At 48.8% G+C, this 25,671-nt stretch overlaps 1 protein-coding gene across 8 annotated transcripts in view; it reads left to right on the forward strand.

The window, feature by feature from the left end:
- HHAT (hedgehog acyltransferase) overlaps positions 1 to 25,671 on the forward strand; it is a 369,064-nt gene that overhangs the window by 57,666 nt on the left and 285,727 nt on the right. For all 8 annotated transcript variants that reach the window (XM_014580487.4, XM_075925124.2, XM_075925129.2 and 5 more), the window contains 2 exons: positions 29 to 241; positions 22,557 to 22,728. In XM_014580487.4, coding sequence (XP_014435973.2) covers positions 29 to 241; positions 22,557 to 22,728 — 385 coding nt within the window. The remainder of the gene's footprint in view (positions 1 to 28; positions 242 to 22,556; positions 22,729 to 25,671) is intronic.

A 25,671-nucleotide genomic window follows, 5' to 3' on the forward strand; every position in this document is an offset into this window, starting at 1 on the left:
TCACACCATTGTCTGCTTTGTTTTCCAGAGAGGCTGGTATGACAGTGAAAATGAATACTACTTGCTGCTCTTCACCCTGACTGTTCGCTGCCTCTATTATACTAGTTTCAGCCTAGAATACTGCTGGCATGGGTCTACCCAGAAGAGGTATCACTCATTTTTTTGGATGCTCGCCTACATGTTCTACTACCCTGTGTTCCACAATGGACCCATTATGACCTTCAATGAATTTACTAAGCAGGTAACAATATTGTGCTTGGTTTTTGATACATCTGATGTGGAGTGCAGGCTAATTCCTCTGAGGTTTTGCGCACTTTCTGCAAGATTCTCAGCTTCCTCGCACATTACTTTTAATGTGGGGGTTGAGAGTACTGCGTGCTTTGATAAATTGGCCAGATTGGGGCCTGACAGAAGGAAGATAAAAACTTGAACAGTAGTTGGGGGGCCATGGGCTAAAACTACATATTAATGCCCCTCAGAAGATGATGGTTCTGGATTCAGACTTTGAAGCTCAGACCTGTATCTTGAAAATAATCTCTGAAAAGCTGCTAAATAAATTGGTGACGTCTTTTCTGCTGCCAGATGTAAGCTGTATTTAAAAAAAGAGATTGTGTGTGTTTGGGCAGTAGGGTAGGGCAGATTCTTTCATCTTTTGAGAGGTGGTGTCATTAATTAGATTAACATTTTGGATAGGCAGAGCCTAAAATTCCTTTTTATCCATTATTTCAGATGGTTCTTCTAATAATGTATTTTAAAATGCACTTTGCAGATAAGTCTGAGTTAAGTTTATTTTATAATTATCTGCTTGATAAGAAATATTTTCATCTCAATGTGATTTTTTTTTTTAATGTTCATGTATCTTCATCTTTCTCTTTTTTTGTAAGGCTTGAAGTACATTGCTTGCTTGAAAGAGGGGTACAATGAGAACACAAGCTTAGGTATTACCTTTTTACACATCAGCCATAGAATAATACTGAATTCGTAAAAGACTAGTAGTTAAAAACAGAGCATTTGTTTCATTGATTGAGTGACAGATTGAAGAAAAATGTCCAAATGGGTCTTAAAATCTAGTAATGATGGTAAACAGAGGCTGATTTAAACTATGAGCCTTAGTGTTCTATTTTTTAATTTATCTTCTCCATGAGACTGTAAAATTTTGAAGATATGAATATTTTAGTTCCTTTTTGAAACAGATACGGGTGACCACCCACTTCCAACCGCCTGACCTACGACCCCCTGCATTTACAGCCGCCCTTCTCTTGAAGCCACAGGGTTCCGTGCCTCCCAACCTAGCCCCCGGCCAGCCGGCTCATGGCACCGTTTCAAACTCATTCACTCCCCCTTGCCAGGAACTACACAATTATTGCTCACATGGGAAAAGAGATACAAATAGCCATACAAAAGGTATCAATCTTTTTCCTAGTACAAAGTTTCTATTAGTACAAATTTTTAGTTCATTCATCATAATGCAACCTATATTCTAATTAGTCTTAAAAGCAACAGTGTGATCATGCGAATCACAAGGATTCTTCTGATCTCTTTCTGTCTTGTTATCAGATACAAACACAAACAGTTTGCCTAATGCATCTTTATTAAGAGCCTGGAAGACTGTTTGTTTTTTCCTGCTAACCAGAAAAGGGTAGGTGGCAGAGTTATGGTTGTTTAATATTTATTCTCACACTACCTATTAAGCACGTTACTTAAAACTTTATAAAACTCTGTTGTCTACACAAATACAGGCAGTCTCCGGGTTACGTACAAGATAGGGACTGTAGGTTTGTTCTTAAGTTGAATCTGTATGTAAGTCGGAACTGGCATCCAGATTTAGCCGCTGAATCTGGACACCAGTTCTGACTTACATACAGATTCAACTTAAGAACCCCAGGCGTCCCCAAGTCAGCTCCTGCTGAAACTGATCAGCAGCTGATTCCAGGAAGCCCGGGGCAGAGCAACTCTGCCTCGGGCTTCCTGTAGTCAGCCGCTGGTCAGTTTCAGCAGCGGCTAACTGGGGACGCCTGGGGTAGAGCAGCTCGGGTGCTGCAGGGTTGGTCCAGTAGCGCGGCCGCTCCTCGGCGCTACTGGACCAACCCAGCAGCACCCCAGCTGCTCTGCCCCAGGCGTCCTGATTCAGCCACTCCTGAAACTGATCAGCAGCGGCTGAATCAGGACTCCTGGGGCTGAGCAGCTGGGGTGCTGCTGGGTTGGTCCAGTAGCGCCAAGGAGCGGTGCTGCGGGACCAACCGGCAGTGCCCCACCTGCTCTACCACAGGCCCCAGGCTTTGCTCCACATCTCCCTGGTCTGCTGGGGGGGGCATTAGCTGCGTCCCCCCCCAGCAGACCAGGGAGACGCGGAGCAAAGCGGCGGAGGACCCGGGCTGGACCGTGGTGCTTCCAGGTCCTGCGCCGCTTTGCTCAGCGTCTCCCTGGTCTGCTGGCTCCTGCAGCAGACCAGGGAGACGGGGAGCAGCTGTTTTCGCCCTGGAGGAGGCGTGCGGCAGGACTAGGCGTTCCGCCGCTCGAGTCCTCCGGGGCGAGAAAATCCCCGTTCGTAACTGCGGATCCGACATAAGTCGGATCCGCGTAACTCGGGGACTACCTGTAGAGAACTTTTTTTAACATAATTATGTTTTCTGGACATTCTACTATATGTAGCATATGAAAAATGAAAAGAAAAGGTAAACTTTTCCCACCGTCTGATAAATACTTTAAACAACTGTTTTCCAAACTTTTGAAAGCTGAGTCCTCCTTTAAAAAAAATTAAACCAATTTTGTGCCCTGAAACACTGTCATGTTGTGTTGTTAAAGGCCATCTCATCTTAATTTATACATCTCTTACGTCTACTTTGACTTCCTCCCTCCACAAGCAGTGAAGTAACTAACAATATTGATATTTAAATGCTCATCCCTGGGATAGAAGTTACTATCCATTCAAATAAATGGCATAGTTTAAACCTCAGAGCTGCTGTGTCAGGCGCTTTACAAATTCATGCAGATGTCTCTGCATTGGTTACAGTTGTTTCACAGTTTGAAGTTTTTCTTTGAAACCATAGCAGGTTAAAGTCTAATTTTTAATTAAAATAAAAGCAAAGACACTGGAGAACAGTTGAGCCCCAGTTTAGCTAACCATTCACACTTTTGGAAATGGAGGACATTGCTACCCTGACTTGAATAGTGAAAGAATAGTAACAGAATAGAGACTTCCACCACTTCAGATAAATGCCTAGATTGGTAGCAAGCAAAAGTCATGTCCCATGACTTGCTGGCAGTTTACATGAAGTGAGTGAGTGATCTCAGTCCAGTTCTCTGTATGGCTAGAAGCCCACACTATGAAATCTTCACCATTGTCACTAACTGTCATCCTTCTTAAGTCTCAGTAACAATAGCATGAAGGCAATAGAACTCTGACAGCCAGCAGTATCAAGTCACATGTGTCCGGAGTAAGCTTGTGCTGTTGCTCTGTGTGTGCATAATGGGTCAAATCTTCTGATAAGCATACATTTTAGTTTTCAGTGCTATCAATTAGCAACCTTTAATAATCACTGCATTCATTGAAACCACTACAAATAAACTTTTCTACCCTAGGCACTAGGTGTGTAGGTGTATTGTGAGGAACTGATAATTTCAAGGTTCAAGGCATATGCAGTAGTAGCAGACATGCCAGCAAATCACTAAGTACAGATATGCTTTGCAGTTGACATAAAAGTCAAGATACTTAGTGCATGGGTATTGCATCAATGAAAAGCCAAGTTGTGACACATCAAGATACTGAATAGAGGCAAGAACATGGTCTGGAATATAGTTCTGAATACAAAATTGCTGTGCAGCTCCATGGAAGACAAGATCATAAAATAACGTTTCCCATCAATAGAGCACCTGGAACCTCAGGGCCACATTTACCCTGACAAAATTTATATAGTTCTGTATGGAACATTTAACACTTTGTTTGAAGGAAAATACTAGGGATTGCCTCTGTGCTTTTGTAATTCCATAACTGTAAGCGACATGTATAGATCTGTTCAAGTGAGTGCCGTTGAACCATGACATGACATTACTGCCATGCTTATCTGAGGGATATGGTTAACTTTTGGGGACTGGCTTATACTTGAGTCTGGAGTGCACCTGTCCATTTTTTTTTCATATTTAAAGTATTAGCGTGAACTTGGGCATGCAAAGTGACAAGAAGAGAGATGCGTACCACCTGGTTAAGTGGAGAAAAAAGATTCTCTTACTAGAGAAATGCATGGTGAAAATACAGTTAATAAAAGTAGAATTATTCTACTTTAAGAATCATGAGAAGTAAACTAAACATAGGGTATGTCTGCAGCAAAATCTGTACATGGGGGACAGCCAGCATGAGCTAGCTTGAATCTAGTTAGTGCAGGTAATGACAGGAGTGAAGACAGTGCTGCGTGATCTTGAGAGCAGACTGGTGTAAGAAGAATATACCCGGGGTCCATGCCAGTCTTGAACTATCTATCCACACAGTAGCCTGCACTGTAGTGTCTTTGCTGCTATTGTTGTTTGCTCTAGCTGTGTCCCAACTAGCGTGGGTAAGCTAGCCTGTGAACAGCTTTGCTTTCCTTTCTGTCAGACTGTCTGCAAAGGGGACCATGAGATTTTCAAACCCAACAAAGGCATTTGGACACTCATTTTATGGTATAATTAATAGGAAACAGTTCCCCTTTGTGGTTTTGAATAGAAAAAATGAACACACAGAGTGATTCTACATTGAGCCATGACTGACAGGAGTCCTATGGAAGATTTTTCAGCACTTTAAAGAAACTTGGTCTCTTCAAAGTACTCACTACCAGTGAGGTGTCATTGAGAGATGAGTCAGAAGAACAATAGATCTGGAAAGCTCATTGAAAGATTTAATGTAATCAGGTAATTTTCTAGACTTCACTAAGAACAGGCCAATCAAATGTGCAGCAATAAAGCCTTTTTCAGGAGAACAAAAAAACTGGTTGCATGGGGAAAGGGGAAAATTTCAAGGGAATACAGTATTTACTTTTTAACATTGGCTTAGAAGACTTGAGGCAATATTTCCTTATTATATATCATTGCATAGGTTCAAAATCATGCTAATCAGGTCAAAGCAAACATAGCAGACACTGTGTTTGCCACAGACAGACCTAAATTTTAGGCATGAGACGAGTCAGGGAGAGCCAAATAGAGAAAGATACTAGGGATGTGAAGGTGTAGCCATGTACATGGTTAACTGATGAGCAACTCCCCTCCCCTGTTGCATGGTAGAGGGGGGAGGCAGTAGGAGCCAGCTCCATGTGCATATTGGCTCCTGTGACGCTTCCAGCGTCCCCTCCCGCTGCTACCTCTTTATCAGAGGCAGCAGCATGGAACGGCAGATTGTTGCTACCTGTCCCCTGTGTGTAACCGCTGTAATTTTCAGCAGTTACACGGTTACTTAAACATATTTTAACATCCCTAAAAGATACTGGTGACTCAGTATGATGCCATTTGAAGTATGCAAATTTTGCAAGATTTGGCTTCTAAGCTAAATTTAAAAAGGAAAATATGGTGATAAGTAATTCATATTATTGACTCACTTGTAGGTGTTGCAGAAGTACATTTGTTGGAGGGACTCTAATGAGGAGAAATTAGTGACTTGGCAGAATATAGATCACTTAATCAAGTCCATGTCCCTGGAACAGATAGTCAGTTGTGACCAGATGCCATTACTAATGGGATATTAGAGGAGGATCCTCATGGTGGATGTCACAATTCCTTTTGGCTATGTCTACACTGCGGGCTTTTGCCAGCAGAGAGCATGCAAATGAAGCACTGATTAGCATTTTGTCAAGCTTCATTTGCATAATCTATTTGAGCCATTTTTGCGGAAGGATTTTTTGCGCAAAAACAAGCAGTGTGGACATTTCCTTTTTGCGCAAAAAGCCCTTTTTGCGCAAGATCCTTATGCCTCTCCCCTTGTGCAAAAACAGCTTGAATAGATTATGCAAATGAAGTGTGACAAAATGCTAACCACTGCACTTCATTTGCATGCTCTCTGCCAGCAAAAGCCAGCAGTGTAGACAAAGCTTTTGAGTATAGGACACTGCTCTTATGTGCTAACCATGCTCAAAAGGTGGAGAAATATACACATGCACCCCAGCTGATGCCCTGAGAGCTCGGAGTTGAAATATATGCACTGATTGTTGGAGTCATAGGCACATAGGTTCTTCTTTTGTGATGACCCCATGGGTGCTCCACTGTTGGTGACGGGTTATCCCAGAGCCACAGATCAGAGCTTTTTCAGAGTAGTTCTTACGTTCTGGTTGTCAGCTAAGCCGTGGATGCAACGAGAGGCACCTTGCGCTGTTCATACTCTGGTGCCTTGCATGCATGTGCAGCCTAACAACCCCTCCCCCCAGTTCCTCGCTTATCACCCTCAGTCACAGATGGATCTCCTCTCTCGCCTCAGGTGTTTGTTTTCCTCAGACGGTTTACTTCGAGTTTTATTAGTTTTGAGTGTTGTTTCTTATTGCATGCATTATTGTTCTGTTTAAACCAAAAAAAAAAAAAAGTTTCTTTGTTTGAGGGAGTTGTTGGGAGCAGCAGTGCTTGCCCCAGGCAACCTGCCCCTCCCATCCTGTTGTTACAAGCTGCAAAATAAAATAAAAAACAAAAACAAATAAATGAACAGAAACAACAAACATATGACAAAGGAAGGCAAAAAAAGTATCAGAATTCAGGGCAGGATGCCAAACTGCCACATAGAAAACTGCGTTCACTGCCAGCAGCACAGTGCCACGCTCACTGGGGTTTAAGAAATGGGAAGCATGTGGGGATCCCATGCCTGTCTCTGATGGACACTCGTCATGTATGTGTTGCTTGGGCAAGGCTCATTTACCACAGAAGTGTGAGCACTTGTTGCAGTCTTACCACAACGGACAGAAAGTGAGTGGTGGCGATGGCAGCCGATGGCTTGGTGAGTTCCTGGTGGCGGGCAGCTGCCCTTTTGCTCTGCCTAGAGCTGGGGTGCATGAGGTGAGGCTGTTCCAGTGAGGCTACCCCAGCTGGAATGGTCATTGTGCAGCTGCTGCTTTACTGCAGTTGGAGTTGGCAATGATTGTGACTGTGATACTAAAAATAGCACCATGAGTGGCTTCTGCTCCAGTCCTGGCACTTGGTTCTGCCCAAGGAGAAGCTGGGGCCTAGGCTGGGGGGGGGGGGCGAGCTTCTGGGGCTGGGACCACAGCCCCTGCTCCAGCCCCCACAAACTGCTTTCCACGTCAAAGGTAGAAAGTTAGGGAAGGAGAGGTGAACTAAGGGAGAGGTGGAGGTGAGAAGAGGAAGGGGCTTGTGCTGAGGGGAGAGGAGAGGGCCAGGGCAGGAGAAGAAAGGGTCAGGCATCAAGGAGCAGGATGAAGGAGACACAAATGCTAGGGGGCCAAGAGGAGACAACAAGGAAAAGAGCAGGAGGGAAGGTGACAGTGGGAGAAGGGAGGAGACAGGGTGATGCTAGGGGAGGATAGGATGGGACAATGGGGGCAAGAGAGAGGAAGAGGAGATGGGAGGAGTGGATGCAGGGAAAAGAGGGTTTGAAAGGAGGGGTGGGCATGAGGAAGGCAGGGAATGGAGCAAGTTGTGTGTGAGTGCACAGAGGGGCATGAGGAGAAAGAGGGCAGGGGCAGTGAGGGAAGGGGGAGGCACCAGGAAGGTGCAGGTGCCAGGGCATCGTGGGGGTGAAGCAGAAGGGCAGACACATGGAGGGGAGAGAGAGGCAGGGCAGGTGGGTAGAGGGAGGTGTTAGGAGAGGGGATGGGGAGTGGGACTAGAGGAGGGGTGTGCGCAGGTAGAAGAGAAGGTCAGGTGCAGGGATCAGAGAGGATGGAGAGGGGGCAGGTCCCCAAAGGGCTGAGGGTAGTGAGAAGGGCAGGAGCCAGGACAGCAGAGACGGGTGAGGGGAGGGGCAGAAGGCACCAGGGGAACAGATGGGGTGAGGGGAGGGTAAGAGACATGGCAGCAGAGGGAAAAGGGAGAGGTTTATAAGCTATTTATTAATAACTTGGATGCCACAGTGGCACCTATCTGCATAAGTGCACATGGACTCAATACTGGTGCACAAGACAAAACTCACTCCTCTCATGGGTGGAAAATCTTAGAGGGAACACTGTTCAGGTCCACATGATTTTATCCAAAAAAGCTATTCAGCCCTCAGAAGACCTGGAGTCCTCTCGTCCTCCTGTGCAGGCTAACAAGGAAAGGGCTGCTTCTCCTCCCCAAAAGCACCCAATAAAGAGAACCTCTCCTGTGAGGTCCCTTCCTCCTACCCCATCTCCGAGGGTCAGCAAGGGAGACAAACCTGGCATCTCTGGTGCAGCAGTGCTGAGACTGCCAACCAGCACCGTATCTGTTACTGACAGCAGTATCTAGGTGCCAACTTGCTCATCATCGGCACTGGAAAGATCTCACAGGCAGTCCCCAGCACCAGCGCTAACACGTGACCTGGTGCCGACCGAGATCTCTGCAGACTCCTAACCCTGCGCACCGCAAACTGCCCGTGCTGGCTTCCATAAAACCAACACCAGATACAATGCTCCCTCCCTCAGGAGTAGCTGCATGAGCATGAGACATGCTGCATGAGAACTGATTGGCACCGCCAAATCGTCTTCATTCTCCACTGGTGCAGGATAGGGACAGAGAATGACATGCTTCCTTCCCTCCATCTAGGGAGGTGTCTCCAGCATAATTCTCCCCTATGCTTCACCAAGGCTTGTGAACTCCCCTGTGCTGTCCGACACCCATACATTTGTGGAGCCTCGCTGAAACCTTGATCCTTCCACCTAAAATTTCAGAGGTCCTGTGCTTTGGACAATATCCAATATATTCCTGAGGAAATATGATTTAAATGTGTAAATGTGCATTGGCTTCTGTAAGTTGCTTTCTGCATGCAAAATAGATGTAAATGAAAAATTTAGCAGACTTACAAAAGGGAGACATTGGAGAACTGAATTAACATTGCAAGTGTTTTTTGGTTTGCATGCTGCATTGTGTGTGTGAATCTGAAAGGCAATGCTGGTTTCCTACTAATCAGTAAGTGATACAGTAGCCTACTCCAGGGTGAAAGTGGAATGAGACTTAGCATATGAATGAATGCACTGAATCAAGTTAATATCCTAGAATTTGGTGAGCATCCTGGGAAACATGTCTACTGCAATATTTAAATCTTCTCCATATGATTTAAACTTGCAAGACAAGGAGCACTTGCTGACCTTGGCAATGTTACATTTAGTGCGGCAAATTGTTCTTCATCGAGTAGTGTCCCCGTGGGTGCTCCACCAAAGATGTCGGTCTCGTCCCGGCACTGCAGCTCAGAGAGTTTTCTCTAGCAGTAGCCCCTGACAGACTGTGCATGCGCAGAAGCCATCTCATGCCATTTGCGCCTTTTCTGCGTTGTGCGATCCATCCCACCAGTTCCTCCTAGCCATTCATGGTTGCAGACAGAGTTGGGATGACCTCTTCCCTCCGCCCTGAGGAGAAACGCAGAATAGCACTTAGACCCTGTTTTTTGTCTCAGTTTAGCTCCTACCCTATAGTTATAGTTAGAGTTACAGTTCTAGTCAGTTCATTATAGTTTCCAAACAAAACAAAACAGTTCTTTCATTGTACATAGTTGTTGGTCAGTCAACCAACCCCTTTCAGACTGAGTCTGACGGACCTTCCTCAGTCATCATGCCTGGCTCCCCCAGGTTTAAGAAGTGTGTGTCATGTGGGGACGCCATGCCAGTGTCGGATGGCCATTCCTGGTGTATAAGGTGCTTGGGGGAAGGCCATATCCCCCAAAAGTGCACTCATTGTTCAAAACTAACTACCCGTGCCAGACGGGACAGGGAAATGCGGCTGAAAATGCTGCCGCTCAACAAAGCGCTTCATCTACGGGGCACGCAACGGATGTTCCGGTAGCGCTTAAATCGCATGAGGAGAAGAGCTCCAGTCCAGCTAGGAGTTTAAGTGCGGGAGACACACCGAGCACATCGGGGTTGCTGCCTAGGCACGTTGCGGGAAAATCATCTAAAACCCACAGTACTTCTGCGCCTAGTCCCGTGATTTTTTCCACATCAGTGCCGGAGTCGCACACGGCACCGCACCCTGAATTGGCATCCGCTACAGTGGCACAGCCTCTAATGGCACCAAGAATGGCACTACGAGCCAAAGCGGCACTGTCAGTGGCACCGTGAGCTGAAGCAGCACTGTCAGCGGCACTGCGTGCCAAAGTGGCACTGAGCAAACAGCGTGCGGCTCTGAGACCGTTTTCTGTGGCAGTGAAGCCTGCCACCACACCGTCCATGCCCTGGCAAGAGCAATACCATCGTGGATGCTCTGAGCAGGACCTTTAATTTGCAACACGAGTGGGAACTGCTCGACAAAGTATTTCACAGCCTCTTCGAGAACTGGGGATATCCCACCATGCACCTTTTTGCTACTCAGCACAACAGGAAGTGCCGTCTTTAGTGCTTGAGAGCAGGCATAGGGAAAACTTCTCACGAAGGTGCCTTTCTTGTCAATTGGGGAGTGCATCGCTTGCTGTATGCTTTTCCTCCGATCTCGCTTATCCCACGGATGCTAGAGAAAATAGCTATGGATCGGGCAATGGTGATAAGGATAGCACCGTTTTGGCCACAACAAACATGGTTGACCCAACTAATGCGGATGTCGGCATCTCAACCATGGCAACTGCCACAGTCATGCAACTTGGTGTCACAACAGCACGGGACGCTCCTTCACCCTCACATCAATCGGTTGCACCTGATAGCTTGACTCCTAACTGGCTACAAGGCCGAGAGTTAACCTGTTCTCAGGCAGTCAAGGACATCCTTATACATAATAGGCGACAAACTACACAAAAGGCCTACCTTCATAAATGGCGTCGTTTTCAGTCCTGGTGTGAGGCAAAAGATGTCTATCCCCTATCTGTAGCAATCCAACAAATTCTTGATTATATTCTCCACCTAAAATCGGAAAACCTAGCAATGTCTTCACTTAGGGTCCACTTGGCAGCAATTTCCACCTTATGCCCTACACACCCCCCTCCCCCATTGACAGCAGGTCAGTCTTCGCTCACCCACTCGCCAAATGTGTTTTGAAGAGCATTGCAAACCGCTTCCGGAACCTTGGGATCTAGGCCTAGTCCTGGACACATTCACTTGCTCACAGTTCAAGACACTAGTGACATGCGATCTGCAGACTCTCACTATGAAAGTGACATTTCTGCTTGCCATCACATCCGCGCGTTGTGTGAGCGAGCTGGCAGCACTTTCAGCTGTTCCTCCCTATACATTATTTACTGAACAGGGCGTGACATTGCGCAGTCACCCAGCATTTCTACCTAAAGTTAATTCGTCTTTCCACATAAACGAACATATTACTTTACCTGCCTTCTACCCAAAACTGCACTCCACCTCAGAGGACGCGCGTCTACATACACTGGATGTCAGGCGAGCGCTTGCTTTTTATCTGAAGAGGACGTGTCCCTTTTGAAAATCATAGGGCTCGTCTACATTGGCCCCTTTTCCGGAAGGGGCATGTTAATTTCAGAGGTAGTAATAGGGAAATCCGCGGGGGATTTAAATATCCCCCGCGGCATTTAAATAAAAATGTCTGCCGCTTTTTTCCGGCTTTTAAAAAAGCAGGAAAAGAGCATCTACACTGGCCCCGATCCTCCGGAAGTAGGAATAAGATCCTCCGGAAAAAGGCTTTTTTTCCGGAGGATCGGGGCCAGTGTAGACGCTCTTTTCTGGCTTTTCTAAAAGCCGGAAAAAAGCGGCGGACATTTTTATTTAAATGCCGCGGGGGATATTTAAATCCCCCGCGGATTTCCCTATTACGACCTCTGAAATTAACATGCCCCTTCCGGAAAAGGGGCCAATGTAGACGTAGCCATAGTGTCTATTACTGTCTGTGGCGGACCATTCTAAAGGCCAGCAACTGTCTTCACTATGCATCTTGTCTCGCATTGTAGCCTGCGTCGCTCATTGTTACTCTCTACGTAACAAGTCGTTGCCTTGCAAACCACGGGCTCATTCGGCTAGAAGCATGGCTTCCTCTGTGGCTTTTCTTAAGGGCGTACCGCTGCGTGACATATGCCGCGCGGTTACCTGGTCCTTTACATCGACTTTTGCCAGGCATTACGCCCTTGCAAGCATCCTAGCTACAGATGTGGCAGTGGCTCTCTCAGTGCTTTCCTCAGTGCACAGACCATAGTGCCAAAGCACAATACTAACGCTGAGCTACTGCTTCATACTCACCTTTGGTGGAGCACCTGCGGGGACACTACTCGAAGAAGAATAAAGAGTTACTCACCTGTGCAGTAACATCTGTTCTTGGAGATGTGTCCCCCTGTGGGTGCTCCATGACCCGCCCTCCTCCCTGCTTCGGAACTATTGTTCTTCTATCTTTCAGAGGTTCCAGCTAGGAGGAACTGGTGGGACGGACCATGCGATGCAGAAAAGGCGCGAACGGTGCAAGACAACCTTTGGTGGCGTACCCATGGCGACACCCATCTCAAAGAATAGATGTTACTGCGCAGGTGAATAACTCTTTCTTCTTGAGCAATAAAGCAAATATATTAGGTACAAACAGGAGACTTTTGACATCACATGGTGTTACTTTCTCTTCTCCTTTCTTGTCTTCAACAAATATGTACTACAGCCGCTCTATGGAAAATACATCCTTCTGCCATGTTGCAGTTCCCTTTGCTTTTTCCAACATCTAAGGATATTGGTGAGTGAATGATGAGATTTTTGTTTCTTACATCTGGACTCTAAAAGTTATAGTGCCTGGGAACAACTATCAATGTTTGCCTCTTTCTTCAGTAGTTAAGCTTCAATAGGGCTTGGGACCATGGGCAGTCAGTCAGTGAAGGTAGGACTGAGGGAGGCAAGCCCCTAACCCCACTGCCAGCCCCTGCTCCCATGGGAGCCAAGCTGCCTCTTCCCCCCCAGGGAGGCAGGGCAGTGTGCCAAGTACACGCGAGCCCCCCACCACTACAAGGAGGGAAAGAGGGTGGTTGGGTGTGCATGACCCAGCCTCCATGGCCCTGGAGCACGGGGGAGGGAGATGGGTGCGCTTCCCCGGCCCTGGAGTACGGGGGAGGGAGGCGGGTGCGCTTCCCCAGCCCCAGAATGCCTACAGTAGGTGTGCTGGGGGTAGTGTGTGGGCAGAGCCAGGCTGGCAGTTTGGGAAGGCAATGTCTTCTCCCACCTATGATACCAGACGCCCATGCTTGGGATTGCTTAATCATCATCCGTGGTGTACACTAGTCTTGTTTTCCCAGGGACAAAATTTTTACTCCTGTCCACTGCTTGCTTTGCACGAGGCCATGGTTTTACAAGGTCATAGAGACAGAATCTGCTCCTCTGTAGAACAGTTCAGGGGCTGGAGTAAAGACTGTCCTCTCAGGCTCCTGCCTCCCTGCTTGCTTTGTGTGGATCCTTGGTCAATCTCAGCAAATACCCTCATCTACCCTTCTGCAGCAGAACCACCCATCAAGTGATTTGAAATGTGTGTGTGTAGACGCATGTGTGCAGGGGAATCTACCAACAATTACAACATGCTTTTCACCAGCATCCAAGAGCAGTATCTTGGGTAAACTATGGAGAGATGCATATACATTTAAATGATGCCTCCAGATTATAAAATTCTTTACGAATGTGATATGTGTATGTAAGTATACATATAATATGTTAAATGTATTAGACACACACTGCATTTAATGTATACATAATATAAAATATATATGAATGCTTATATAAATCAGTTGATGGTTTAATTGCAGTCACCTCTGGCATATGCTATGATTGTTCTTTGACAATGCCTGACCATATTATGCAACATATTAAGACATAGATATCTGAGGGTATGTCTACACTACAAAGTTAATTCGAACTAACAGCCATTAGTTCGAATTAACTTTCATAGGGCCTACACATACAAACCGGTATTTTGAATTTAATTCGAAATAGCGATGCGCTTAATTCAAACTAAGTAAACCTCATTCTACGAGAAGTAACGCTTAGTTCGAATTAAGTAGTTTGAATTAAGGGCTGTGTAGCCACTTAATTTGAACTAGTTGGAGGCTAGCCCTTCCCAGATTGCCCTGGTTGCCACTCTGGGCCAAACCAGGGAAAATCTTCTGCCCCCGTCCCGGCCCTGGAGCCCTTAAAGGGCCATGGTTTGGCTACAGTGCTTGTGCCAGTTACAAGCCCCCAGCCAGCAGACCCTGCCCCTGGCACGAGATGAGCCAGCCACCTGCTGCCACCCAGCCCTCCGCCTGTTCCCAGGACCAGGCTGGTGGCTCCCAGGAGCCTGCCCGGGGCCGCAAAAGGTGGGCACCCACCTAGTCTAGTGCGGAGATCATAGACCTCATTGAGGTTTGGGGTGAGGCCTCCAACATCCACGATCTCCGCACTAGGCACAGGAACGCGGCTGTCTACAGCCGCATGGCTGACAGCCTAGCCACCAGAGGCCACATGCGGACCCAGGAGCAGGTCCGCTGCAAGATCAAGGACCTGCGGCAGGCCTACTCCAGGGTGGTGATCGACCCCGGGGCAGAGGGACCCATCCCTGACACGGAGGAGGAGGATGCCGAGAGCCAGTAGCCTACCCAGGACCCCCGAGGCACCCCACAGAGCACATCGGCTATGTCGTCCGAGGCCAGGGAGGGCTCCACATGTGAGTGCCATCATGCTCCCCTTACGTATATGAGGGTGGTGGGGGGAGAGGGAGCCTAGGGACCGTGCACCTGGGCTTTGCCCACCATGGAGCAGCAGCTGGGTGTCATGCAGGGGCCCTGGCCTGTTCCCCACATGTCGACCTCGCCCTGCAGAGGGGGGCTGGGTTTCACCCACTGTGTTCCCAGGGAGAACTGACCACTGCTCTTGTTTCACCACAGCTGCAGCACCTGGGACTGCAGGGTGCACCACCCCGCCTGCAACAGCCACCTGCACCTGGGTCAGCAGGCGCACCAGGAACCTGGAGGACTACCAGCGGCGGCACCTCCAGCTACTGGAGCACCAGCTCCGCACCTAGGACCACTGGGTCTGGGAGGACCTGCGGCTGCGGCAGCGGAGCTTGGAGGTGCTGGAGGAGCAGGGCCATGCCCTCAGCGGTCACCTTCAGACCTTGGTGGACAGGTTCCTGCCGCCTCCTGCTCCAGCCCCTGCGGCCGCCCCAGCTCTCACTCCTCCTCCCACCCCTGCTCCCCCTCCCGCTTTCTCCACACCATCCTCCACACCCACTCTCCCCCGACACCCTCGTACCTGCAGTGCTGTGAGATGGGAGAGACAGCAGGACCCCCAACCCTGAGCTTTCCCTTCCCTTCCTCCCCTTCCAGCTCCTTCCTCTCAGGTTTCCCCTCCCTTCTCCCACCCTCATTCCTCCCTCCCCCACCCCAGTTATGTACAATAAAGATAGTTTTTTTGGCAAAACAGGTGTTTTTATTTTATATTTAGGAAGGGGGGTTAGGGAGGTGAAGGAGAGGAGGGTGGAAGAAGGCCCCAGTGGGGCATGCAGGGAGAGTTCAGTCATCCTCTACCTGGAAGCTCTCCCGCAGGGCTTCCGGGATCTGGACAGCCCCCCACTGGGCCTCCCAGACGGTGGTGGTGCGAGGCTGCGTGTACTGGCCAGCCATGCGCTCAGTCTTAGCTATCCAGGCTGGCAGGAAAGCTTCCCCCTTCCGCTCACATAAATTGTGCAGCACACAACATGCTGCCACCACGGGAGGGATATTGTGCTTGGCGAGGTCGAGGAGGGTGAGGAGGCACCTAAAGCGTGCTTTCAGTTGGCCAAAGGCCCCCTCGACCACAATGCAGGCCCTGGTGAGCCTGGCATTGAAGGCCTGCTGGGAGGGGTTGAGGTGCCCCGTGGAGGGCTTCATGAGCCAGGGCTGTACGGGTAGGCCGCATCCCCCACCATGCACATGGGCATGTCCACGTCCCCGACCCTGATGTGGCGGGTCAGGGAAGAAGGTCCCGGCGTGCAGCCTCTGGCACACGGAGGAGTTCCAGAACACCCTCGCGTCGTGTGCCTTGCCAGACCAGCCCACATTTATGTCCATGAACTGGCCCCGGTGGTCAGACACGGCCTGCAGGATCATGGAGAAGTACCTCTTGCAGTTTATATACAGGGAGGTCTGGTGTTCCAGGGCACGGATGGGGATGTGTGTCCCGTCGATGGCCCCCCTGCAGTTGGAGAACCCGAGTGCGCTGAAACCCTGGATGACTGTGTTCGGGTTGGTGAGGTGGACCACCCTGCGGAGCAGCACCCAGTTGATGGCCTTGAACACCTGCAGAGAGACACACCAAACCGCGAATCACTGGGGCGCCCGGGTGGCTGAGAGTGTTCATTCCCTGGCACTGCTCCGCGCCCCACTCCCGGAAGCAACCTCCGTGGGCAGCATGTAGTACGGCCGGGACAGACCGAACCTTCCCGTGCGGGGCACTTTCACCTCCTCCCCCTCCTCCCCCGTTTTACCTGGGGTGGCTCATCCCCTCCTTGCAGCCCTCCCCCCCCGGCCCAGTGGCCGGTGAGTGCCGTACCTGCATGAGCACTACTCCAATGATGGATTTCCCCACGCCGAACTGGTTCCTGCCTGATCGGTAGCTGTCCGGCGTGGAGAGCTTCCACAGGGCGATGGCCAGACACTTCTGGAGTGGGATGGCGGGCCTCATGCGAGCGTCCCATCACTGCAGAGCAGGGACAAGCCACTCACAGAGCTCCAGGAAGGTGTCCTTCTTCATCCTGAAGTTCTGGGTCAACTGTTGGTCTCCCCAGCGCTCCAGGACGATGTGGTCCCACCAGTTGTTGCTGGTGTCCAAACACCAGATGCGGCGGGGCATGCTGGCATCTGGGCGCTGCTGCGACTCCTCCACAGCCCCCAGAGAGGCCAGGGGGAGAGGCAGGGGGCTGACATGCACCAGATGGTGCCAGGCAGCCTCCAGCCATTGCTGGCAGGCTTGCAGCAGCAAATCCAAAACCTGGAGCAGCATGCCCAGGGTGAGCTCTGGCTCCATGGTGCCAACTGCGGCGGCATCCCCAATGGGAACCACCGACACAGGCAGGTGGAGAGGAAAACGCTTTGCTGTCCCTCGGCGAGGTAGGCAAGCAAGCGGAAAAGCTGAGAACTGGCTGTCCAGGGGGGTCCCTTTAAGCATGAGCCTTAGACAGCCTCAGACAGCAACCACACAAAGCAACTACTGACCTGATGCCCTGCCGGAACCGGTTTCAGCTGCCCTTAAATGCGACCCAGCGTCCAATCAGTGTGGACGCGTTATTTCGAATTAGCAAAACACTAATTCAAATTAGTTTTTGGGTCTGGATGCTTTATTTCAAATTAGCTTATTTTGAATTAACTACAGTTAATTCGAAATAAGTTAGTTTGAATTAGCGCTGTAGTGTAGACATACCGTTGGTCTCTAAGGACTGTGTCAGGGCTCATAAAGATAGAATCCTAGGGCTGGAAGAGACCTCAGGAGTCATTGAGTCCAGCCCCCTACCCAAAGCAGGACCAATCCCAACTAAATCGTTCCACCAGGCTTTATCAAGCCAAGACTTTATAAACCTCCCTAGGTAACCCATTCCAGTGCTTCCCCACCCTTTTACTGAAATAGTTTTTCCTAATATCCAACCTAGACCTCTCTCACTGCAATTTGACGTTAGGGTTTCTGAGCCTATTTCCAAAGCTCATTGAAGTAGTTTTTTCTTTCTCGATGTCTTTAGGTATTGAAAACTGTACTTTAAAACCCCTACCTAGTCTTCCTCCACAAAGGCTATTTAACTACATACTTAAACAGTTACCAGTAATGCCTTTTTATGAGAACAACAAAATGTTATAAAGCTACTCAAAACCCACCCCTAAAATGAACTGAAAGAAACTGAGAGAAGTAAATTAAAAAGAAGTAAAAGTCTCATAATTTGCTTTATTTCAGTAGTTTTACCTGTCAATTTTCCAATTCCATGGTTTGCATTCAGACTCCTACAAAATGTTTTCTTTGGAAAAAAGTAACCCAGCTCATGTTAAGGGGAATAAACTATTAATTGAAGATGTTGTAGTTCTGTTTATTTCCCTGGAATGACTTCTGTTAGCTTGTATCAGTGGGAGGAAATTCTACAAGGGTGGGCAATAATTTTTGGCCGGGGGCCACTTAAAAAATATTTGAAGTGGTCCCGGGTTGCCCCAAAGGGGCAGGGCCAGGATGCTTCTGGGCTTCTTCATCCCCAGACCATGATTGGTCTGGGGGTGGGGGAGCCCTTTTGCCCCCACCTTCTCACTAGGCACTCATGCCCCTAGCAGGGTGGAAAGAGGCCAGTCAGGGCTTGGGGGCAGGGAAGCGCGCAAAGCTTCCTCCTGTCCTACCCTCCTCCCGCCAGGAGCACACGGCATTTCCATGCTCCTTGCAGGGTGGGAGGATGCTTAGCGCACTCCCTGGCCAATCAGGGCCTGGGGGCAGGAGAGCTGCACGAAGTGTCCTTCGCCCTGTCCCCGCCCTGCATGAGTGTATGGCACCTTGAAGTGCTGGGTGCTCCTCACAGGGCGGTGGGAGGGGAAGGAAACTTTGTGCAGCTCCCTGGCTCCCAGGTCAATCAAGGCTTGGGGGCGGGGAAGCATATGACATCTCCTCCTGCCCCACAAGCAGCACATGGCACTTCAAAGCTCTGCGTGCTCCTGGCAGGGTAGGAGGAAGCTTCATGCGCTCCCCCGCCTCCAGGCTCTAATTGGCCTGGGGGTGGGGGAGCAGCAGGGCCTTTGTGGGCCAGATCAACCCGCTTGGTGGGCCGGATTCAGCTCGCGGAGGCCCTTTTGCCCACCCCAGTTCAACAACATGGATAAACTTGGGTGCTTAAAAATGCATGTTAGACCTGTAAGTTTGTTTTGGGGCTATGGAGTTCTTGCACTTTACATTCAAGCATTTGATGTTGACTACTGCTAGGGACAGGATATTGCATTAGATGGACCTTGGGTCTGCCAATTCCTACATTGCTGTGTTCCCATGTGTAAAGAGACACTAAAATGAGGAATGTCAGTGGTAGATACATGCTGAGAGAAGCATAAAGTTTTCTTTTCATGTGTTTTTTAATAAGCTTGTTGATTTCTTAGTGGACAATTTTTGCTGGATCAGGCACTTAAGGTATAATTTATAGCATCAGATAAAGGTTTTACTAAAATGGAATTGTATAGGCTTCTAGAAATTAGAGGATTATAATTAAATCAGGCCTTCTTTGAGCAGCTTCAGGTATGATGGCATTCAACATATTTGGTGCTCTGAGGCTCAATTTGTCAGGCAGTAGGATGACAAGGTATCTGAATTTATAAAGTGGGGGTAAAGGGTGATGTATCTCCTGACCTTATTGGATGTACATAGATATCCCTTCAGGACTGAACCATTTGAAGTATCCATTAAAGCAAATCAGAAATGCAAGCAGATGCAAACATGATACACCAGTTTCAGGGAGCTGTGTTGTGGGATATATACAGGCAGTCCCCAACTTACGCGGATCCGACTTACGTCAGATCCGCACTTACGAACGGAGCTTTCTCGCCCCGGAAGTCGGGGCAAGAAAGCCCCATTCGTAAGCTGCTCCGGTGCCCCTGGTCTGCTGGAGACCGTCTCCAGCAGACCAGGGGCACCAGGCGGGTTCCCGCGCTTCTGAGGCTTTGCGCTGCTGCTGCTTTGCCCGCGCTGCTGCTGCCCCTTGAGACCCGGTGCCTGTGGTCTGCTGGGGACGGTCCCCAGCAGACCACAGGCACCCGGACTGAAGCCGCAGCCGCGGGGGGGTCCCGCGCCTCTGAGGCTTTGCCAGAGCAAAGCCTCAGAGGCGCGGGGAACCGCCGCTGCTGCCGCTTTGACTGAAGCGGCAGCAGCGGTGGTTCCCCACGCCTCTGAGGCTTTGCTCTGGCAAAGCCTCAGAGGCGCGGGACCCCCCCGCGGCTGCGGCTTCAGTCCGGGTGCCTGTGGTCTGCTGGGGACCGTCCCCAGCAGACCACAGGCACCCAGACTGAAGCCGCAGCCATGGCGGGGTCCCTCGCCTCTGAGGCTTTGCCAGAGCAAAGCCGCAGAGGCGCGGCACCCCGCTGCCGCTGCGGCTCTGCTCCCCGTGTCCCTGGTCTGCTGGGGGGGGGGCGCAGCTAGTGTGCTCCCCCCCCCCCAGCAGACCAGGCTTTTGTTTTGGACTCTGGGGCAGAGCAGCTGGGGCGCTGCCGATTGGTCCTGCAGCGCCCGTGGGCACTCCTGGACCAACCCGGCAGCACCCCAGCTGCTCTGCCCCAGGTCCTGATTCAGCCGCTGCTGGTCAGTTTCAGCAGCGGCTGAATCAGGACGTCTGGGGCAGAGCAGATGGGGTGCTGCTGGGTTGGTCCAGTAGCACCCCAGCTGCTCTGCCCCAGGCGTCCCCAAGTCAGCTTCTGCTGAAACTGACCAGCGCTGACTACAGGAAGCCCCAGGCAGAGTTGCTCTGCCCCGGGCTTCCTGGAATCAGCTGCTGATCAGTTTCAGCAGCAGCTGACTTGGGGACGCCTGGGGTTCTTAAGTTGATTCTGTATGTAAGTCAGAACTGGCGGTCAGTTTCAGCAGTGTCTGAATCTGGACGCCAGTTCTGACTTACATACAGATTCAACTTAAGAACAAACCTACAGTCCCTATCTTGTACGTAACCCGGGGACTGCCTGTACAACCATCTACAGGCCCTGCAGCACTTTCAAAGTATGTTGCATACGTGGAGGCAAAGCACCGGGCACCTGAATTAGGATGGCCAATGTGAAAGCTCTGCACTATTGTGGCTTGTAGCACTTCGGCTGTATTGGTGGACGTTTCAGAAGTGCACCTTTGGGCTATGTCTACGTTGTGCTTTCTTTTGCAAGAACGTATGCAAATGAGGCGCAGCAATGAATATTGCAGTGCTTCATTTGCATACCTAATGAGCTGCCATTTTTGTGCAAGGGGCTTTTGCACATGAAGGAGTAGTTTGCGCAAAAACCCCCTCTTGCGCAAGAACCATTCTGCCTGAAAATAAGTGGCAGAATGGCTCTTCTGCAAGAGGAGTTTTTTCGCAAGAAGAAGCAGTCTACACTTCTTGCACAAAAGCCCCTTGTGCAAAAATGGCGACTTTTTAGGTATGCAAATGAGGCACGACACCTCATTTGCATATCTTCTTGCACAAGAATGCGCAATGTAGATGTAGCCTTGTAGTGTAGACAGGATCTAGAGGAAGTGTCCCTTTTTTCCATTTGAAACCATGTGGGAAGATCCTCAACAGGCAAAAATGGAACTGAATGCTCATAAGTACTGTGTTTAGTCGATTTTCTTAGTCGCGGGATGGAGGAAAGGGGGTGTGTTACGGGGTCCACAGGCCCACCCTGCCCTGGGCAGCCCCGCTGCCCTGGTTGCCGTCCCGTGACGCGGCGCCTGGTCGACCCTCCCTTCGGTTGCCCAGACGATCCCACGAGCGAGGAGGTGAGGGGGGTCCGGGCCCTCCCTCTCTCCAGACCCCAGCCCAGGGCCCTAAGGCGGGGGAGACGCTCCTCTCTCCCCCAACCTGGCTGATGGGGCACGGAGCTGCAACGCATCAGCCCTCGGGCTCCAGTACACCCGCCCTGGGCTGCTTCCTCACACCCTCGCTCGTCCGCTCACCGGCCGGCTTGTCCCGCTGCCTCCTCATGTTTCTTAGTCCCTTCCTCCGACATTCTCCTCCTCCTCACCTTCCCCTCTTCCTCTACTCCTGCTGTTTTTATACCTGGGGAGGGTGCCGCCCCTGCCCCTCCAGAGCACCCACACCTGCATCCACCCGCGGTTCTAGCTTCTCCAGCTTCTCCTCCCCAGCTGTTTCCACTCACCCCCAGCGTCCTCTTTGCCTCCAGCAGCAGTGGAGAAGAGGGCTGGCTGGGGGCGTCTGCGGGGCCGCCCTGAGGCTGGTGGGGTGGTGTTCCTCCCCCGTTGCCCCTGCTGACCTTGATGCAGGGGGTCCTTCTCCCACGGTGTTCCGGACCGCTTCCGTAGAGCCGCCAGCCAGGTGGCGCGTCCCGGCTACCCCGCCGACCGCGTCCCCGGCGGCGGCGGGACAAGCCGCGGCGCTCCTTTCTGCCCCGCTGGGGGGGGGCACCCTCGGTGCAGGGTTGCCTCACCCCGTCACCCCCCTCCCCCCGCTGCTCGGGGCCGCGCCGGCTAAACCGCCTGCCGAGCGGCGCGTTCCGGCTACCCAGCCGGACGCGTCCTTGGCAGCAGCGAGAAAAGCCGTGCCGCTTTTTTCAGCCTCGCTGGGGGGGGGCCCTTTTAGTGCGGGGTTGCCTCACCCCGTCACAGGGTGATGCACACACATATTGTGCATATCACTCACATTCTTCTTCTCACTGTTTCTATAAACTTGATTAATACCATCCCTTGTTTTGAAGAGTTAGAGAATTCCCTAAAAAACACTGAAAATAGTGCTCCTGATGTTGCAAATAAACAAAAATACATTTTTTAAATGACATTTGCCATGAAAGTCTATTTGAATGAAATACCTGGTCATTTGTATACAACATAACTTGTTTTTATTTGTTCCTGTAGATGAGGAGACAAGAAGCCTGCAGCTTGAAGAGCAACCTTTGTGTTTTACTGCTGGGCGTAGTTCGCATTTTCTTTTGGTGGTGGCTGGCAGAGCTGATAATTCATCTCATGTATATCCATGCCATATATAGTAGTTCTTCACATCTGGAAGCAGTGTCTTACTGGACCTTAGGTAAGTGTAAATATAACTTACTTTGAATATACTTGTTAATTCCTTATTCAGTGTCCAAAAGATGCTTTAAAGATACACTTTGAGGATTTACCCGGTGTTGCTCAGGTCCTTAATTGAAATAATTTTTGTTTGTCTTCATTGAAATCATAGCTCTGGGGTAGGGCTGTGGATGAGGGGTTCAGTCTGCAGGCTGTCCCGGGGAAAGAGCCCTCTCTCACTGCAGCAGCATGGGCCCAGGTGAGAAGTGCTTGTCCATGGCCACTGCAGCTGCAGCAGCTGGGAGGGGAGAGGGGGAGAGGGTTCATGTTTCCAGCTGCAGGATAGATGGACACAGACAAACTTTCTCAAATATATAGTAGATAGTTGTCCCTTTGTCCCATCCCTGTCCCTTGCTGCCCCAATGTGGTTATAGCTGTCCTGGTTCTGTCTCTGACCCATTTCCCCCCTGTGGTCATTATACACTATAACTGTCTCTGCTACGAGAGTCTTCCCTTTCTGTGTTATGAGAAACAATCACATTCCAGGCACACCCTATTATCATGGCCAAACCCTTATCTTGCTTTAAGTTATGATAAGAGGACGCTGCATATCGATTTAGCAGAAGTTCTTGAATAGACAGGCAGGCAGGCAAACTCTATCAAATAAATAGTAGGTAAGGCAAGATTTTTGCTTCCTCCTTCCCAAAATAAATTATAGTTAGAACCATTTGAATAGTTTCAATTTTTTGTAAAATCTTGATATTCAAAAGCTTAAACAAATTGAAAAATGTGTATATGAAATTTTAGGCAAATAGAGTTGGTTGAAATTATTTTAAGTTTTGAGGAGAAAAAGGAAAATATTTTGAGAAAAATTTCAGTTCTTCCCTTCCACTCTGCTTTTTCCTTCCAACCTGTTCTTCTTATCTAAACAGACAAAATAAGTTAAAAGGTTAAAGCCAGGGATACAAGAAGGAAACAAGGTTGGCTGTGTATGTTTGGATTGTATATTTCATAATGTTCATCATCATTGGGTGTGTATATGAAAGAGAAACACGTTTAGTATTTTACAATAGTTTTCCTCATCTGTTTTTCAGTTTCTTCTTTCTTTTTGGTGGCTATATGGTAATTTGATGGTAAATGCTTAGATATTATACAGATGAGTGCAGTATAAAAATGTTGATAGTAGTCACTGTCATCACATGTAAGCTGTAGTCATGTACATTCCCAAATGCTGTGTTCTGCGGTACTGTGACATGTACAATTGGTGAACCCCCTACCTCAAACTATTAAACTTTGACTCGGCAAAGTCAGACTTATTGCTCACCAAAGCAAAGAAGATGCCTCTCAGCACCTCAGGTTGTTAGGTCAATCTGTTGTAAGGACATAAGAGAAGATCCTCTTCTATCCAGCAGAGGACAGTGGTATATCAGACCATTAATTATATACAGTCCTATAACTTATTTTTGATCTTCTGATCTGTGCTATACAGGAGGTCAGTCTAGATGATCACAATAGTCCCTTCTCTCCTTGGACTCTATGAATAGAAATCAACCCAGTAGTTAGATGACAGGCTTTAAGAACATAAGAGAGGCCATACTGGGTCAGAGCAAAGGTCCATCTAGCCCAGTGTCCTGGCTTCCAACAGTGGCCAATACCAGATGCCTCAGAGGGAGTGAACAGAAACAGGTAGTCATCAAGTAATCCCTTTCCTGTCATCCATTTCTATCCCCTGACAAACAGAAGTTAGGGACATCATTCCTACCCATTCTGGCTAATAAGTATTGATGGACCTAACCTCTGTGAATGTATGTAGTTCTTTTTTGAACCCCGGTTAAAGTCCTGATCTTCATAACATCCTCTTGGCAAGGAGTTCCACAGGTTGTCTGTGCACTGTGTGAAGAAAAACTTCCTTTTGTTTCTTTTAAATCTGCTACCTGTTAACAGTCCTTGGCCATAAACAGAACCTGTATTTATAGGTAGCAGGTTGCTTTCCTTCTGGTGGAGGGCTGTGGTGCAAGTCCTCTCAAAGTTAGTGTGTATATGACAGAAATTTAAGAGTTTTTGCTTCATGCTTTTCCCCCTCCATTGCTTCAATCAGCATTTGTAAAGGAGATTCTGAATTAGCATTTCCTGTTCCAAACAAGAATTCTTCAGTCAATTAAATCTGGTAGCAGCTGATGCTGTCTGTATTCAGACGGTAAAAGCTTTGCTGTGTTAAATGACAGAACATGTTAAATCAAATGTTGATTAGTTAATAGGTGCAAGATTCCAAGATTAAGGGATTACCATTCAATAATGGGGTGTGTGTGTCTGTAAATTATCAACATCATTAAAACAGTAAATAAAAATGCTATTTGAGAAGCAACTCAGATAGCTGATAGTCATTTGATGCAATCAGTGTCACATTACAATAACTAAAACTCATTGGGAACTGGTGATTAGAAAATGCTTAAAATTCAAGTCCAGTTGATGAAAGTGTATTTCAAAGCTTGTCTGTATTGTAAAATTGCAATTTGGAGAGCCTGCTTAGAAGAGGTGTGATTAATGGGCAATGGTGTGCTCCTACAGAGGGATCATGAGTGACAGTGTAGTTAATGAAGATAGGTAATTAAATAGTAGAGTTCAGTTAAGTTTTCAAGGCTGAATGTACCAGTAAAAATGTCACTTTTTAAAGTACTTTTATTCTGTCCAGTTCTGACAATCTGCAGCTGTTTATCACAATAATTGTGCTTCATCTCTAGTCAAATCACATTAACAAATTTAAGACACATTACTTTTAGGTTTAAATTCCATGACTGTGTCCTTTTAAATGATATTTGTAGATCTGTTTACATACCTTTTTACTGTTCCTTGTACAGATCCAAATGTATCATTATCTCGCATTCCATATTTTTGTAACTGCTTACATCAAAGAGTGATTGAAGAAATAGATTGTTGATACTAAAGTTGTGGTTTTCAGCCTTTT

Source organism: Pelodiscus sinensis, chromosome 3, assembly GCF_052426305.1.
Source record: "Pelodiscus sinensis isolate ZL-2025 chromosome 3, ASM5242630v1, whole genome shotgun sequence".
NCBI classification, from domain to species: Eukaryota; Metazoa; Chordata; order Testudines; family Trionychidae; genus Pelodiscus; species Pelodiscus sinensis.